Source organism: Borostomias antarcticus (assembly GCF_949987555.1).
Source record: "Borostomias antarcticus genome assembly, chromosome: 1".
Taxonomy (NCBI): Eukaryota; Metazoa; Chordata; class Actinopteri; order Stomiiformes; family Stomiidae; genus Borostomias; species Borostomias antarcticus.
Window position 1 is genome coordinate 60,296,234 of NC_140234.1, and position 17,500 is coordinate 60,313,733.

At 45.9% G+C, this 17,500-nt stretch overlaps 1 protein-coding gene across 1 annotated transcript in view; it reads right to left on the minus strand.

Annotated features, from left to right (window-relative positions):
• rxfp2a (relaxin family peptide receptor 2a) overlaps nt 1-17,291 on the minus strand; it is a gene marked incomplete at its 3' end in the record, with an annotated part of 47,734 nt that extends 30,443 nt beyond the window's left edge. The window contains exons 1-8 of the mRNA XM_084437201.1: nt 17,065-17,291; nt 10,739-10,864; nt 10,573-10,647; nt 9,653-9,761; nt 7,602-7,673; nt 6,262-6,333; nt 3,983-4,054; nt 1,792-1,863 (exon numbers count right to left, since the gene is read on the minus strand). Coding sequence (XP_084293327.1) covers nt 1,792-1,863; nt 3,983-4,054; nt 6,262-6,333; nt 7,602-7,673; nt 9,653-9,761; nt 10,573-10,647; nt 10,739-10,864; nt 17,065-17,149 — 683 coding nt within the window. The 5' untranslated portion in view covers nt 17,150-17,291. The remainder of the gene's footprint in view (nt 1-1,791; nt 1,864-3,982; nt 4,055-6,261; nt 6,334-7,601; nt 7,674-9,652; nt 9,762-10,572; nt 10,648-10,738; nt 10,865-17,064) is intronic.
• Nucleotides 17,292-17,500: the final 209 nt, after the last annotated feature.

The window sequence follows — 17,500 nt, forward strand, 5'->3', positions numbered from 1 at the left end:
CCGACACCGTCTTTGCCTCGCTGAGCTTCAATCTCCATTTCCGGAGGTATGCCGCTAGTGTCTGCATGTCCTGGCTCAAGGTCTCCTCCGCGGTCTGCCAGTCTCCAGCTGAGTACACCAGCGTGAGGTCGTCTGCGTAGAGGCATATTTCCTGGAGACTGTGTTCAGCAGGTCGTAGGTGTAGATGTTATAAAGGAGGGGGGACTTAATCTCCTGTTTGATTTGTATAATGTGAAGTGAACAAAGTGTTACAGTGTACTCCTATCGTTTATTTTTTAAAGACTCTGGACCTTCCCATCACACTAGACCGCAGATCCCGATCTAGCCAAAACATGGCTCCTGTCTTATCCCACGATCTCCGGGTTCCAGGTTAGTTTTGGCCGGGGTAGTGTCATTGGCACAAACGTAGTTATGTCTTTTTAGGCGACAACACAGAAAAAAAAGGCTAAAAGGGAAAATGAGAAACGTGCTCCAAGAACAACTTTCATTTGGGTCAGAAATCCCACGTCATCCACATTCCTGTAATACACAAGGGCAGGTAGCTAGAGGGTTTGTTTTCAGTTAAGTTCGCTGCAACCCAGAACTTAGCTGGGTTTTAATAGTAGTCCAAAAAGTTGTCAGATTTGACTTTCCTCACAGCTGTTGTACATTTATTTCTGAGTGGTATAAACACCAGTCTCTCTTTGTTCCTACTCTCACCTACGGTCATGAAGGATGGGTCATGACCGAAAGAACGAGATCAAAGATACAAGCAGCTGAGATGAGTGTTCTCAGGAGGGTGGCTGGTGTCTCCCTTAGAGATCAGGTGAGACGTTCAGTCGTCTGGGAGAGACTCGGAGTAGAGCCGCTGCTCGTTTGCGTCGGAAGGACCCAGTTGAGGTGGTTCGGGCGTCTAATGAGGATGCCTGCCTAGGAAGGTGTTCCAGGTAGAACCATCTCTGAGGTTCTAATACAAACTGTAGGACAGTGGCCACTTATACCCAAATCAAAAAAACTGCAAGCAGAGGTCCTGTCAAATCTGTCAAAGATTCATTCAATAAGGGTAGATTAAGCATATTTTGGGGGGTATTCGGCCTAGTGGACTCCGTAGCCAGCAGAAAAAGCCTGATACAAAAGGAATGAACCATTAGATGTGCAGACAATCACCCCACCTCACAATACTGAGGTCCTAAACGCTCCCAAGTGTGACCATGTAAAAACCTCTATGTAGATAAGACAGGTAACACAAACAGCTGGGATATACGCCTCAAATACATTTGTCATGGCAACCACTGATAACTGGCATCCAGAGTAGGCTATGTAACTTTTCAGGTGGCGAGCAATTAGCAAACTCTCTAAACAAAACCATAACACCTAGAATAATGTGGGAAAACACCTCAAAAATGCAGTTCTAGTGCCACATTTATGCAGTTTTCCTAATCTTTTTCTTAAGAGATTAGTGAAATAATTCAACAGCAGAGCATTCTGGGTATTATGCAGATTTGACAAAACAGGGCTCTAGCTGTGTTCAGAATCGCTCCCTCGTTCCCTCACTCCCTATTCCCTATATAGGGTTCACCATGTAGTGAACTACCTAGGGAACGGAGAAAATGTAGGGTACATGCACTGTTCCCTGCAAATCAAGGTGAATTGTGGGTAATAAATAGTGGACTATATAGGGAACGAAAATTCTGTGGAGAATTCGGACACTACAAACAAAATGGCTGACGCCCTATATAGTGAATAGGGAGCGATTCCGAACACAGCTTCTGTGTCTCAGTCTGTGGGCGGGGCTTGAGCAGTGATACTCACAGGAACTGGAGGGACCGGAGCCCTTGGAACGTGTCCTGGGAGAGACTCCGCAGGGGGTTATGATCCAACAACCTGCAGGGAGGGATAACAAGACAACATGTAGTTACAGTCATCCACTCTCATCCACCCTGCAGTCACGCTCTGCTACCTCAGGGCGACTGGTTGCCCCGTCACTCCGAGGCTCCTGCGGTCGATCGACACGGTCACGGCTCTTCTCTGTCCTGACCCCACGGTCACGGCTCTTCTCTGTCCTGACCCCACGGTCACGGCTCTTCTCTGTCCTGACCCCACGGTCACGGCTCTTCTCTGTCCTGACCCCACGGTCAGGGCTCTTCTCTGTCCTGACCCCACGGTCACGGCTCTTCTCTGTCCTGACCCCACGGTCACGGCTCTTCTCTGTCCTGACCCCACGGTCACAGCTCTTCTCTGTCCTGACCCCACGGTCACGGCTCTTCTCTGTCCTGACCCCACGGTCACGGCTCTTCTCTGTCCTGACCCCACGCTCACGGCTCTTCTCTGTCCTGACCCCACGGTCACAGCTCTTCTCTGTCCTGACCCCACGGTCACGGCTCTTCTCTGTCCTGACCCCACGGTCACGGCTCTTCTCTGTCCTGACCCCACGGTCACGGCTCTTCTCTGTCCTGACCCCACGGTCACGGCTCTTCTCTGTCCTGACCCCACGGTCACGGCTCTTCTCTGTCCTGGCCCCACGGTCACGGCTCTTCTCTGTCCTGGCCCCGCAGTGGTGGAACGAACTGCCCACTGATGTCAGGACAGCAGAGTCGCTGCCCGTCTTTCACCACAGGCTCAAAACTCATCTCTTCAAGAAGTACTACCACACTCCTCCCTCTAAAGCACCTGTTGTATTTATATTTTGCTACTCTTGAACTTTGGCTTTAGCACCATACTCTTAGTCGCTTGTTTAGAAAGGAGATGCACTTGTGAGTTTTGGTGAGTAGTACAGTAGCACACTGAATACCCATGTTAAATGCAATTATTGTACAGTAATGCCGGGCTCAGACTACAGGATCTTTGGTCCGATTTATCCCCGGTTCACCCCTCCCGACAATCGGAGGAGAAATCTGGTCTGGAACGTTGGTCGGGGCCGATGATCGGTCCAGATGATCTTGTAATGTGACGGGTTTACAGATCCAATCTTAAACCTCCTGATCGGCTCGCAGACCCATCGGGGCGGCCCCGATAATATCAAACAAGTTTGATATTTAAGATTATTTTACAAGTGAGACGGCGAGACCAGTGGTTCGTTGCTCCCTCGGGCACGATAAGATCCTGTAGTGTGTGATAAGCTCTTATTTTCACATCTTGCAGTGTGCTTGTTTGAGATGCGCAAGAAGAATATCTGTTAAGATTCTCCTTATGTGCGTGATGTAACCCGATTTAGAAATTGGTTAGGATTTTAAATATCCTGTAGTGTGAGCCCGGCATAAGTCGCTTTGGATGTGCGTCTGCGAATTGACTGTAATGTAATGTAATGTAATGTAATGTAATGTAAATGTAATGTAATGTAATGTAATGTAATGTAATGTAATGTACTCGTGTGCTCTAGGCTTCATATGTTCACATTAAATCTCATGGCTTTCTTTCCAGAACGAGTCCAGAATGAGAAACGTTGTAACAGGGAAGAGGTTGAAAAGGCTGATTGTGTTTTCATCTGCAGCAGCTTCACCAGACAGACAGAGAGGGTTCACACCGGGATTCCTTACTTTATGGAGACAACAAGGAGGCCTGGAGAGGACTTTCCAGTGTGTGTGTGTGTGTCTGTGTGCGTGCGTGTGTGTGTGTGCGTGCCTGTGTGTGTGTATGTTCGTGTGTGTGTGTATGTGCGTGCGTGCGTGCCTGTGTGTGTGTATGTTCGTGTGTGCGTGTGTGTGTATGTGCGTGCGTGCGTGCCTGTGTGTGTGTATGTTCGTGCGTGCGTGTGTGTGTATGTGCGTGCGTGTGTATGTGCGTGCGTGTGTGTGTATGTGCGTGCGTGCCTGTGTGTGTGTATGTTCGTGCGTGCGTGTGTGTGTGTGTCTGTGCGTGTGTGTGTGTATGTTCGTGCGTGTGTGTGTGTGTGTGTGTGTATGTTCGTGCGTGCGTGTGTGTGTGTATGTTCGTGCGTGCGTGTGTGTGTGTGTATGTTCGTGCGTGTGTGTGTGTGTGTATGTTCGTGCGTGTGTGTACTCACAGCTTTTCCAGTTTAATCAGCTCACTGAAAACTCCTGGGCTGAGGTAAGAGATAGAGTTGTGACTGAGGAACCTGAGAGAGAGAGAGAGAGAGAGAGAGAGAGAGAGAGAGATAGAGAGACAGAGAGAGAGAGAGAGAGAGAGAGAGAGAGGTTACTCCCCTCCATCCCTCCTCCAGAACCTCACACACACACCAGATACTGCCTTTGGAAATAAGCCTTTGTCTATAATTGGTTGGGTGCATTTCTATGTGCGTTTTATGTTCCATGAATGTTCCTCAATGTGCTTGTCGCTCTGAACAAATAAAATATGTGAACAGATGGAGAGAAACACCGTTCATTCTCATTCTCAACCAGCCTCCTCTCCTTATGCCGGGCTCACACTACAGGATATTGAAAATCCTATTTCGAAATCAGGTTACATCACGCACATAAGGAGAATCTTAACAGATATTCTTCTTGCGCATCTCAAACAAGCACACTGCAAGATTTGAAAATAACGGCTCATCACACACTACGGGATCTTATCGTGCCCGAGGGAGCAACGAACCACTGGTCTCGCCGTCTCACTTGTAAAGTCGGGACGTATTAATCTTAAATATCAAACTTGTTTGATATTATCGGGGCTGCCCCGATGGGTCTGCGAGCCGATCGGGAGGTATAATATTGGATCTGTAAACCCCTCACATTACAAGATCATCTGGACCGATCATCGGCCCCGACCAACGCTCCAGACCAGATTTCTCCTCCGATTGTCAGGAGGGGTGAATCGGGGATAAATCGGCCCAAAAATCCTGTAGTCTGAGCCCGGCTTTAGAAAACACAGAACAGTGACATATATTCTGAGGCAGCTGATATTGAATAATGAACACAGAGAAATTCCCCTCTGCACTCTAGAACACGCGTGGAAAATAAAGAAGTAATTCCATTTGACAGAAATAGGGATGTTAATAGTTAATCGACTATCGATGTTAATAGTTAATCGACTATCGCATTCATCTAATCACAGTCCAGTAATGTTCATATTTGGTTGGGTGGATGGCTCTAATCACAGTCCAGTAATGTTCATATTTGGTTGGGTGGATGGCTCTAATCACAGGCCAGTAATGTTCATATTTGGTTGGGTGCTCTTGGACAAAGGGAACTAAGTTAACAAACAGACGAGGATAAATCCAGGCACTCCAAAAAGTGAAAAAACAAGGGAAAAGGATATTAAATATTAAAAAGCCTTTAATAAATCATGGCTGCTCAAAATTCTAAAAAAGCCAACATGTTTCGGTCAACACAGGACCTTCTTCAGGACTAATAGGCAATGATGACACACATACTCACTAAGTTGAGCTACACTCCTCCTGCTGTCCACATGAGTAATTAGTCAGTTTATGGATGCTTTAATGGGCCTGACGGAGCAGATGATGAGGTGTACAGTAATTTAGTAGGGTGTTTAACTTTAAGAGGCATAATAACGTTGCAGTTTCAACACTAATACCTGCATCACTCACTTTGTAGATGGTGTGTGACTGACTAGTGTGTGTGTGTGTGTGTGTGTGCGTGTGTGTGTAGGGGGAGTGTGAGGATGATATCCTAGACGTCCTGTTCTTCGAGGAGAGCCTTCTCTTCCTCTCTCCCCTCCCCTCTAACCCAGCTCCCTCTAGGACCTCCCGGCCCTCTTTCTTCCTCCTACGCTGTCGTCTATTTATTTTAGTTTTTTAAACCTTTATTTAGACTCGAAAAATCTCTGAGGTTTCCCTCATTTCCAGAGATGAGGACTATACAGACAGAGAAATGACATACAACAGGGATACAGAGAGATTACATACAACAGAGATCAAATCAGCTAAAACAGTTGCAATTAGAAACACAATAGCCAGACACGTTTAAATTCAGCTAAGGAAGGAAGCGTCGCAATCTTTAAAGAATGCTGAAGAACATTCCAAGAGCTAGGGGCAGCGATGGAGGAAGCTGATTTCCCAAGCAAGAGAAAGCATGCTGTTCTTCTGCTTCCCTCTGGAATATGTAGAGGTAGGGAGGTGGTCGTATGCCCACCTCCCTTGTTCTCTGTAAAGAGCATTGTGTTGCCTCTGGGTATGAAATGCGCTGTACAAATAAAGCTTTGATTGATTGATTGATTGATGTGGGACCTTTAGCAGTAAGAAAACATGTGTCCTTCCTCTGGGATGAGCTCGTCTGAAGGAGAGAGGGAGAGACGGGTGTGCAGTGAGGGAGAGGGAGGAGGAGGAGGAGGAGGAGGAGGAGGAGGAGGAGAGGAGAGTGGACTCACAGGCTGTTTAGTTTGTGGAGACCGTTGAAGGCCTGCCTGGAGACCATCTGGATACTGTTGTTCTGTAGGTACCTGGGGGCCGACACACACACACACACACACACACACACACACACACACACACACACACACACACACACATGAGGGATCTCTAAGCTGATTTTGAAGCATGTTGGCAGGTGGTCTGCTCTAACCAGAGCATTAATATTGGATACATAATAGGGATGCAAACAACTGAATCGAAAATGGATTCATTGATCGTTAAGGATTCGTTCAACCAGCTGATATTTGCTGGATCTACTATCAAACAACGTGGTAGAGAAGCAGCATCTCTGGAGAAATGCAGAGAAATCAACAGCAGCATATTTAGAAAAATGAAGCAGGCCACGCAAAGCATTGTGGGAGCACTTCAAAAAGAACGGATAAGAGGCCACGTGTAAATATTGTGATGCCGTGAACACGAACAACACGACCACAACAGCGACGCTCTGTCACTTGAGGAATGTTCACTCTGACAAGTTGTCTCTCCGCATCGTCTCAAAGCAGCAAACCCACCATCGGCTCGGTGTTTGCGAAGCTGTGATGCAGCAGGCAGAGAAAAATAACCCAGTCCGTCCGTAATAAAACGCAGATTAAGAAATAAAACGCTTTTGGTGTTTGTGAAATTTGGGTATTTTAATTACAATTAATGGATTATTATTACCAATGATCAATTCAGCTACGTGCCACCAATTTGCATCCCTAATACATAATGTAGTACATAATGGTTTACTCACAACCTTTTTTTGATAATTTGATTAATCAACATAAAAACAATCAGGAAAACAAATACACAACATTCAAATTGTTTACAAATCCGAAATCTACAACATAATATAAAATAACACACCAAAACAAATCTCAAATCACATCTAGAGAATCTCATATCACATACAGAGGTATAGGACTATAGGGTGGCAGAAGTGGGAGAATGTAAAATGGGGAAAAAGAGAGCGAAAGGGAGAGAGAGAGAGAGAGAGAGAGGGAGAGAGAGAGGGAGAGGGAGAGAGAGAGAGAGAGAGAGAGAGAGGGAGAGAGAGAGGGAGAGAGAGAGAGAGAGATAGGGAGAGGGAGAGAGAGAGAGAGAGAGAGAGAGAGAGGGAGAGAGAGAGAGAGAGAGAGAGAGAGAGAGAGGGAGAGAGAGAGAGAGAGAGAGAGAGAGAGAGAGAGAGAGAGGAGAGAGAGAGAGAGAGAGAGAGAGAGGGAGAGAGAGAGAGAGACAGGGGAAAAAGGGCTCACAGGGAAACCAGTTCACATGCAGGTTTTCCACGGGAGCTGAATTGAAGTTTCTTCATACTCACAGCCTTTGAAGTTCGGTGTACTTGGAGAATACATTAGCAGACAATCTCTGGATCTTGTTGCTCCTCAGAGACCTGCAAAAGAGCATTTACACACAAACACACACACACACACACGCACACATGAAGGCACACACACACACACACACACACACACACACACACACACACACACACACACACACACACACACACACACACACACAGGGATAGCTAGCTAGTCCTCTAACAGCCTCTACCAATTATTATTATTATTATTATTATTATTATTATTATTATTATTAAGTGAATCAGCGAAAGTATCTCTTAAACAAGTGTAACAAACAAACAACTCTTCTCCTCTCCTCTCTACTGATTCAACTTGCCATTGCACCGTACACACACACACACACACACACACACACACACACACACACACACACACACACACACACACACACACACACACACGGTGTGTCCACTGATTAAATTCTCATCGTGTCGACCTTCCTCCAAAGGCAGCCAGGAGCAGGCAGGGTGCATGCTGGGACGCACCCCGGGGACCAACCAAGCGCTCCTGTCCGTCTTCGTCAAGGACGAACTGCGTTAGTGATCTGTTCTTCTGCGTGTTTTTCATATTGAGTTCTTAGGCTGTGTGTCCACCAACAAGCTGTATGTAGCTGAACAGCGCCAAGCCTACAGCTGCGTAGAGCGCAACAGAGCCGGAGTTTAGAGCTGGCTAGGCTACCCATGTTTTACAGCTACGTTAGCAACGAGTGTCGTGTTTTTGCAGAATGCAGATTAACTAGCCAAGTTAAGATAGCTAGCTAATGTTAGCTAGTGCTAACATTCGCTGTCTCTGCGGTTTCGCTAAAAACCGACCGCTGTCATCATCAGAACAGCCGTTTACAGCCTGCGCTCTAGCTCAAAAAGTTACACTTTTTTCAACTGCAAAAAAAGCCTATAGCTCATGGCGCTGTAGCGCTAAAAAAAAGCTTGGAACACAGCTCTCGTCTCCATAGAGCCCTAGAGCGCATTACCCTTTGTAAACAATGAGAAAACAGCGCCAGCTGTAAAATACAGCTTGCCGGTGGACACGCACCCTTAGGGAAGAAACCTTTGCAAACACGGGGAGAACATGCAAACTCCCCACAGAAAAGCCCAGAGAACTTCTTGCTGTGAGGCGACAGTACTAGGTACTGCTGGCGCCGCACGTGAGCGATTTGAGGGGTTCAGTATCTTCCTCAAGGACACTTCAGGAGCTGGGATCGAACGGGGACCTTGTGATCCCCAGCACGCCGCTCTACCTCCTGAGCTACGCCCCTCTTATATACAGTAGCCAATGTGTTCTATTCAGTGTAATAGACGCCAACCCACTGTTGCGCAAGCATCTTCTTTGTGCACCACGAAATTGCCCAACTCGGCAGAGGTGAGAAGTATTGAGTTTGGGATGGACGAAACTGGCAACTCCCCAACGCTAGAGCATAACATGACTTAGCGCCCCCACAAAAATAGGGTGAAGCACCACACAACATGAGCGAAGAAATCCCTCACAAATGGTGCCCAACTACCGTTCAGGTTGATTAACAATGAATGGTCCTCCAATGCACACACACACACACACACACACACACACACACAAACACACACAGACTCAGACACACACACAATGACGATGACTATGCTTTTGCGGTGGCTGGCCCAAAGCTCTGGAACAGCCTCTCTCCACACATTAGACACGCACAGAACCTAGGGCTCTTTAAGTCTCAGCTTAAAACACACTTGTTTTCACTGGCTTTTGAGGCCTGATAGCCTACATCCCCTGTCCTGTTTTGTGTCCTGTCCTTTTATTGTTCTGTTATTATGTGCACTTTATTCTGTTTTTTGTTTTAGTTTATTTTATATATTGTACAGCACTTTGGTGCAACTTCGGTTGATTTTAAACGTGCTTTATAAATAAAGTTGACCTTGACCTTGACCTATGCAACCAAATCAAATCCGATTGGTTAGGTAACTGGTTAATGAGTCATACAGCTCAGACAGAAACACAGAAAGAAGCAGAAGAGGGAACTTACAGCCAGGTGACGTTGGGCGAGAGGTGAGGCACATCCTGCAGGTTGACCTCCACACAGTCCACCTGGGTCATGTACATGCAGACACAACTCTCTGGATACTGCTGTAAAGCTACACACACACACACACACACACACACACACACACACACACACACACACGATGACAATGCTCAATTTTCTGTAATACTGCTGGAAATCTACACAATACAATGTTGACTTGGCAAACTTTTGGGGACATTGCCTTGGCTTACTGTACATTCAGTCCATATCCCCTTACCTATTTTAATAGAATTCAAATTGTGCTTAAAGGGAATTATTTTCAACGGACATTATGACCTGAGCATCTATAGATCATGCCAACACTAGCCCTAATCCAAAGCCTAACCCTGCCCCTCCCCCTAATCCTAACACTAACCCTTAACCCTTAACCCAACTCTTGGTTCTTTTAAAACAAGCCTGAAGACTTTTCTTTTTGCCACTGCTTTCTAAGAGGAGCTATGTTTATCAGTATACTGCACTGTAACTTTTATTCCTGTATTCTATTTGTCCTGCTTTTTGTTTAAATATCTATAATGACTTGCTTTTTGTTTTAATGCTTTTAATTTGTCCTGCCTTTTGTTTTAAATGTCTATAATGTCTTGCTTTTTGTTTTAATGTTTTTAATGTCTCATGTAAAGCACCTTGAATTGCCCTGTGGCTGAAATGTGCTATATAAATAAACTTGCCTTGCCTTGCCTTACCCCCAAAACCTAATTGGTGAAACTAATTTTGTTCCTAATTTGACATACTGTCCCCAATCAACTGGTTTTATGTCCAACATGTGTCCCCAAATGTGGCCTACATCAGGAAGACACACACACACACAAACACTCACACGCACACACACTCACACGCACACACACACACACACACACACTTACAGCATTCATCTGGAAGGGAAAAGTCCTGGGGGTTGACATTCTGAAAAAATGGGTCCCATCCACTGTTTGTCCCCCCTGTGGAGAGGAACAGAGACGTGGCTTCAGACATACTGTAAATACACACACACACACACACACACACACACACACACACACACACGCGTACCGCAGTAGTCCTCGTCAGCTCCGTTGGGGCAGTCCCTGCGTCCATTGCACTGCAGGAGTTGGGGCAGACACAAAGAGACGTTCCCACAGGGGAACTGGCCCAGGGGACAGGTCACCGTCTCCAACGCTGGACAGAGAGAAAGAGGGGGGACAGACAAAATGGACATTTATAACACGTCAATAGAGACAGGCCAGTGGGAGGAGCCGTGGGGGCTGATGCTGCCTGGCCCAGACCCAGGGGCCCAAGAGCTCAGGGGCCCTTTGTATTTCTTGTAACATAGTCAAGAGGCTTAGTCATTCATTCAATAACAGAGCCTCAAAAATTCTGCTGAAAAACTGAAGCAATAGCCTCAACATTCACTTTGAAGACGTCACAAGAAAGAAACTATCATGATACCTGTAGTTTTTAAGTGAGTGTTTATCTATCGTACTTTAGAGGGGTTGAGTACTCTGTGCAATATGGGCCCTTCAACTCTTCTGGGGAGAAATCCAAAAAGCAAGTCCTCCCCACAGAGTTGAAACCGAGCGGGGTAAAGCTGCTTTTATTGTGAGTTTTCTAAAAATCATCTGCAAATTGGATGCCGTCTCATTGGGCAAATTCAAAACATTCGATAAATGAAATGGGTGGGGGGCACTTTACGTGTCTGTGCCAAGGGGCCCTTCATTTCATAATCCCTCTATGGGCTGAGGGGAGCAGGGCGGGGTGTTTTAGACGTTTGAGGCGTCTGCGATGTGACATCGGCCGAACTGAGATTTCAATGCTATGCAAATGTCCGGCGGACGCCGCCACAGACAACCAGGAAAGTGAAAAGATTCTTCCAAAAGTCAAAAAAGATCATAGATGTCTGCAAACACGTGAGGTACAGTAAAAACAATCTATCGATGACCTATCTAAAAAAAAGTATTTAGTATAAAAATCTATCTATAACCATGTATCATTCTATATGTCAGAAATGGTAATCAGAGAGCACAGACCTATGAATGCATTCTGTGGCTTTGTGAATGCCAAAATTGAAAGGGTTCTAAATTGGCCCATGCTGCACCCCCCCACCGAGTTTCATGAAAAGCAGTCTGGTGGTTTTTGTGTAATCCTAGTCAAAAAAATGAATGGAGGTGATTCACTGAGGCGGAGAAGGTAATGATAGCCACATTAGCCTGGGGGTGCTAGCCACATTAGCCTGGGGGTGCTAGCCACATTAGCCTGGGGGTGCTAGCCACATTAGCCTGGGGGTGCTAGCCACATTAGCCTGGGGGTGCTAGCCACATTAGCCTGGGGGTGCTAGCCACATTAGGAGTTTGTTGACCCCACCACTTCTCAGGTCGGCCTGCCCTGACCCCCTAGAGTCACTGTGGAGCTCAACTTCCAGATGTGTGTGAGAGAGACAGAGAGAGAGAGAGAGACAGACAGACAGAGAGACAGAGAGAGAAAGAAAGAAAGAAAGAAAGAAAGAAAGAAAGAAAGAAAGAAAGAAAGAAAGAAAGAAAGAAAGAAAGAAAGAAAGAAAGAAAGAAAGAGGCACTTGAGTGACAGTTGGAGATAAGTAGTATAAATTATATTATATTTAAATATATATAAGTCCTATATAATACCAGCTTGAATGTCGCAACAAAATACAGACACGACACAGAGGTGGATGCAACCAAAAGGAGTTCTCAAAAAACGCTGAGGAGCATTGTGGGTAGAGCGAGGAGTCCCTTTTATAGCCCAGCCAATCACTCGACGGATCAAGCTTATCAGCCGCACAAAAGACAAGACACACAGAAACACCATGACCCTGGGACACCTCTTCCTTTGAAGAGGTAGAGTGCTATTTTGGACATTTACATTACATTAAATTACAGTCATCTAGCTGACGCTTTTATCCAAAGTGACTTACAATAATTGCATTTAACGTAGAAAAAGTCAGTGTACTACTACTACACCTACAAGTGATAGACAGACAGACAGACAGATAAGATACATAGATAGATAGATAGATAGATAGATAGATAGATAGATAGATAGATAGATAGATAGATAGATAGATAGATAGATAGATAGATAGATGGATAGATGGATAGATAGATAGATAGATAGATAGATAGATGGTGTAGCATCCTCCCCACGGCCAGGAGGCAGGAGGCTGCCCCAAGAGCGCACCAAAAGGTGATCCCAGCACAAGACCCCCCGAGTCATCACCATGGACAGCGTGGCCAGGCTGAGTCAGCCCCATGGACAGCGTGGCCAGGGTGCAGCACACCTCAGGCCAAGTCAGCACCATGGACAGCGTGGCCAGGTTGTAGCACACCTCAGGCCGAGTCAGCACCATAGACAGCGCGGCCAGGTTGCAGCACACCTCAGGCTGAGTCAGCACCATAGACAGCGTGGCCAGGTTGCAGCACACCTCAGGCCAAGTCAGCACCATAGACAGCGCGGCCAGGTTGCAGCACACCTCAGGCCGAGTCAGCACCATGGACAGCGTGGCCAGGGTGCAGCACACCTCAGGCCGAGTCAGCACCATGGACAGCGTGGCCAGGTTACAGCACACCTCAGGCCGAGTCAGCACCATGGACAGCGTGGCCAGGTTGCAGCACACCTCAGGCCGAGTCAGCACCATGGACAGCGCGGCTTTTCCTGGTTACCACAGCAACACTGACACCCAACTGCAGTGCAATTAGAGGATGAAAACCTTTCCCCCAGGGGGAAATTTGGAGTTTCAGCAATGGAATAACGCAAGGATGGAAATGCAGATACAGAATATGTATAGTAGACAATATGAATAAAAAGAGGAAGAACACAGACTATATACATACATACATATATTAGAAGTACATACAATGATAGGCTGCTCAGCTAAAATGATCTCAAATGCTTTAAAATGGCAACCAAAACCAGAAAGGAAAACTACCATTCGAATGGATCGAAGAACAGCCAAAATGGCAAAGACTCAGACAATGATCAGCTCCAGGGTGATCTATTTGAAGCCAAGCTTTCGACAAGAAGCCCCTGCAAAGTCCCATTGTTGAAGTAACGACGTGCTGAAGAGGTTACAAGTTGCCAAAGAACACATTGACTGGCCTAAAATGAAATTGGCGCAACATTTTGTGGACTGATGAAAGCTAGATTGTTCTTTTTAGGTCGACGGTTCACAGACAGTTTGTCAGACGACCCTCAGACATTGAATTCAAGCCACAGTACTGTGAAGACAGTGAAGCATGGTGGCGCAAGCATCATGATATGGGGATGTTTCTCATACTATGCTGTCGGACCTATTTATCGCATACCAGGGATCATGGATCAGTTTGGATACATCAAAATACTTGAAGAGGTCATGTTGCCTTAAGCCGATGAGGAAATGCTGCAATGTTTCAACAAGACAACGACCCCAAACCCACCAGTAAGCGAGCAGCATCTTGGTTCCAGACCAACAAGGTTAACGTTATGGAATGGCCAGCCCAATCCCTAACGTCTAATTAAATTGCTTGCATCGGACCTGCCAGAGTGTGCGGCGTCTCCTCTCTTTCAATCCATATACTTACCGCCTGCCTGCACCTCGGACAGTAGGTGTGCGTTTTCCTCTCCTCTCCTGCCAGCCCAATCCCTGGACCTTAATCCAATAGAAAACTTGTGGGGTGACATAAAAAATGCTGTTTCTGAGGCAAAAGAAATGCAGAGGAATTGTGGAATGTAGTCCAATCGCCCTGGGCTGGAATACCTGTTCACAGGTGCCAGAAGTCGACTCCATGCAGCACAGCTGTGAAGCAGCTCTCAGAAACACTGGTTATACAACTAAATATTTGTTCAGTGATTCGCAGGAAAGCTAAATCTTGAAGCTTTTTTCAGTTTATACAGTAAATGTTTGAGTTTGTAAAGACAGATGCAGACACTGCTGTTTTTTTGAACAGCCTAATATTCCTTTTTCTTCACTTTCTGTAAAGAAATAACAAATTTGATCAAAGTTTCTTCATGTTTTGTTTTGGAATAGAATGTGCAGTGTTCCCAATGCATTCGCGTGTATGGAAATAAAAGCTATTATGAGGACAACTGTACATACATACATACATACATACATACATACATACATACATACATACATACATACATACATACATACATACATACATACATACATACATACATATATACAGGCTGTATAGATATGTCTAGTAATACACATATATACACACATGCACACCTCCACAACACTCAGAAATGCTCAGGCACTGTTATGCTAACCCTAACCCTAACCCTAACATGTTTTTGAAAGATTTTTCATGGTGCCCACCCAAATCCATTGTATGACCAAAACAGGTGGTAGAGCAATTATCAGACTTTCTCAAAAGTGCTAGTTTTGTCAACGTTTTGATCTGAACCATTGTATATGATCATAAGTAACCTTAAAATAGGGCTAAACATGCATTTTCCCTTTACTACTCCTTTAAAGGTGGAAGGCCGCTGACACCGTCTTTGCCTCACTGAGCTTCAATCTCCATTTCCAGAGGTATGTTAGGCGCTAATGTCTGCATGTCCTGGCTCAAGGTCTCCTCCACGGCCTGCCAGTCTCCAGCTGAGTACACCAGCGCAAGGTCGTCTGCGTAGGCATACTTCCTGGAGACTGTGAACGGCAGATCGTAGGTGTAGATGTTATAAAGGAGGAGGGCCAGGACAGACAGGACGCCGTTCTTAAGGCGTCGCAACCTGCTTCGCTGTCCGCTACCGGTGGTGAGGGTAAAGCTGCGGTTTCGGACAAGCTCCATGATCATGCTGACCATGTGCCTGTCTGGCAGCAGGCGGAGCAGCTTGCAAGTGACTTGATCTACGCTCGATCTCCTGCGTCTGAACCCGGCCTGCTCCTGTGAGAGCAGCGGGTCGATGATTGGTTTGACGCGGGCGTAGATGAGACGCTCGAGAATCTTGAAGGGGATACATAACAGACAGATGGGGCGGTAACTCTTGGGGTCCCCTTCAGGCTTGTTCGGCTTAGGGATCGCGACAACTAGCTCTTCTCAAGATTTTGGGGATCTTGAGTTGGCGCAAGCAGGAAGAGAGGAACGCTCTTAACCAGGACTTCAAGGCAGGCGCTGCATGGTGTATAAGCTCCATGCAGATAGAATCAGGTCGGCTGAGTCTTAACAGCAGGGCTGAGGCAACTCTGTCTGACTCATCTCCTGGGGGGGCCCGGAGGAAAGCACAGTAGAGACTCTCACACTCCGCATCCCAACACGGTTTCTAGCTGTTACGACGTCCGTGTGGGATGGATTTTTTTAGCCGTTTTCACCAGTTCCCGGTACGCCTCGTCCACGTTGTTGGTGTTAGGTGGTGGGAGGCACCTCGAGAACAGCTGTTGATGATAACAAGCAGCCGCAGGGTTTGGGCACCTAAAAAGGTGCCAAAAATAGATGCAAGAAGCAACTTTTTCTTTAGCATAACATTTTCTGTGCTAAGTGCTTTGCAAGGCTTTTATAAAACTTAAGAATACTAAGAATAGCACAAAGCTCACCAGAAAAGAACCAAGAAAGAAAAAAGGCATTGTGAAACAGTCAATGACAAATTATTTTGCAAAAATGCAAGGGTGTATTCTTGTTTTGAGCTTTGGTGGGGGCTACGTGCAACAAAAAGGGCCCAGATGTTAAGACATGGGTCTGGGTTCCTGAGAGGTGCAATTATTTAATATGTTTATAGGTAGTATTGGGCCGGGGCGGATTGCTTGCAACAGAACTAGTGAGTGAAATAAATTAATGGAAAATGACTGGAAGCTGTTGTATGTTTCTTTCTTTCTCTCATATTACAGCCCAACCGGCCCTACGTATTATGACGTCTGCACTATTACAAGTAGGCCTACCCAAAAGTAGTCAATATAAATGTATAGTATAGAAATTAAGTACATGACATTGAAAACCTTTGTAACTTCCAATGTCCTTGTCTTCCCCTTACAAATCAGGCTTTGCATTCTAAACGGTTGATCTGTTATATTGAACCTGTTTTGGTCAAAGTTAAATCACGTTAACAGGTTTTCCCGCCCCTGTCTGAGGGAGCCTCACCTTCAAGAATGTTCTCTGATGCGAAGCTCGAGCTCTATAGTAGGCTAATTAAAGGTCAATTAGTCTAATTTGCTAACTTAATAATTCTTAGCAAAACATCTAAGTGATAAACGATAAAAACGGAAAGGCAACAGGAATATGCTGTCACTGAAAACAGAGAAAACCAGCAGTCTACTTTTAGGTTGATGGAGATCAGCTGGCATATAGTCCTTATTATGAACAGCTGATAAAATCATCGCGCAATAAAGTTGAGTTTCGTATAGTAAGTAATATAAGTATTAGTATAGTAGTAGTAGTATAGCCTACCTCCGACTGCCGTTTCTGTCAAGCGGACGAGTAGCAGAATGATCGATACATCCAGTCTATTTATGGGAACTTTCATCGCTCTCATGGTCGGTGTTCCGTGATCCGGATAACGTTTCCCGGTGGGGGTTCCCCGGTTACGGTAGACAGCGCTCGTCCGTTTATAGACTAACACACAAGACAACAGAGACGGGACTGACGGTCCCCTTCCATAGACCACCGTTCATTCTCACCGGACTACATGGAATAAATCAACAATAGAGGAAGAGAAAGACCTGTCCTCACGCAAGTAGCCTACATTGGCCCCTCTCTCTCTCTCTCTCTCTCTCTCTTTCTCTCTCTCTCTCTCTCTCTCTCTCTCTCTCTCTCTCTCTCTCTCTCTCTCTCTTTCTCTCTCTCTCTCTCTCTCTCTCTCTCTCTCTCCTTCTCTCCCACACAG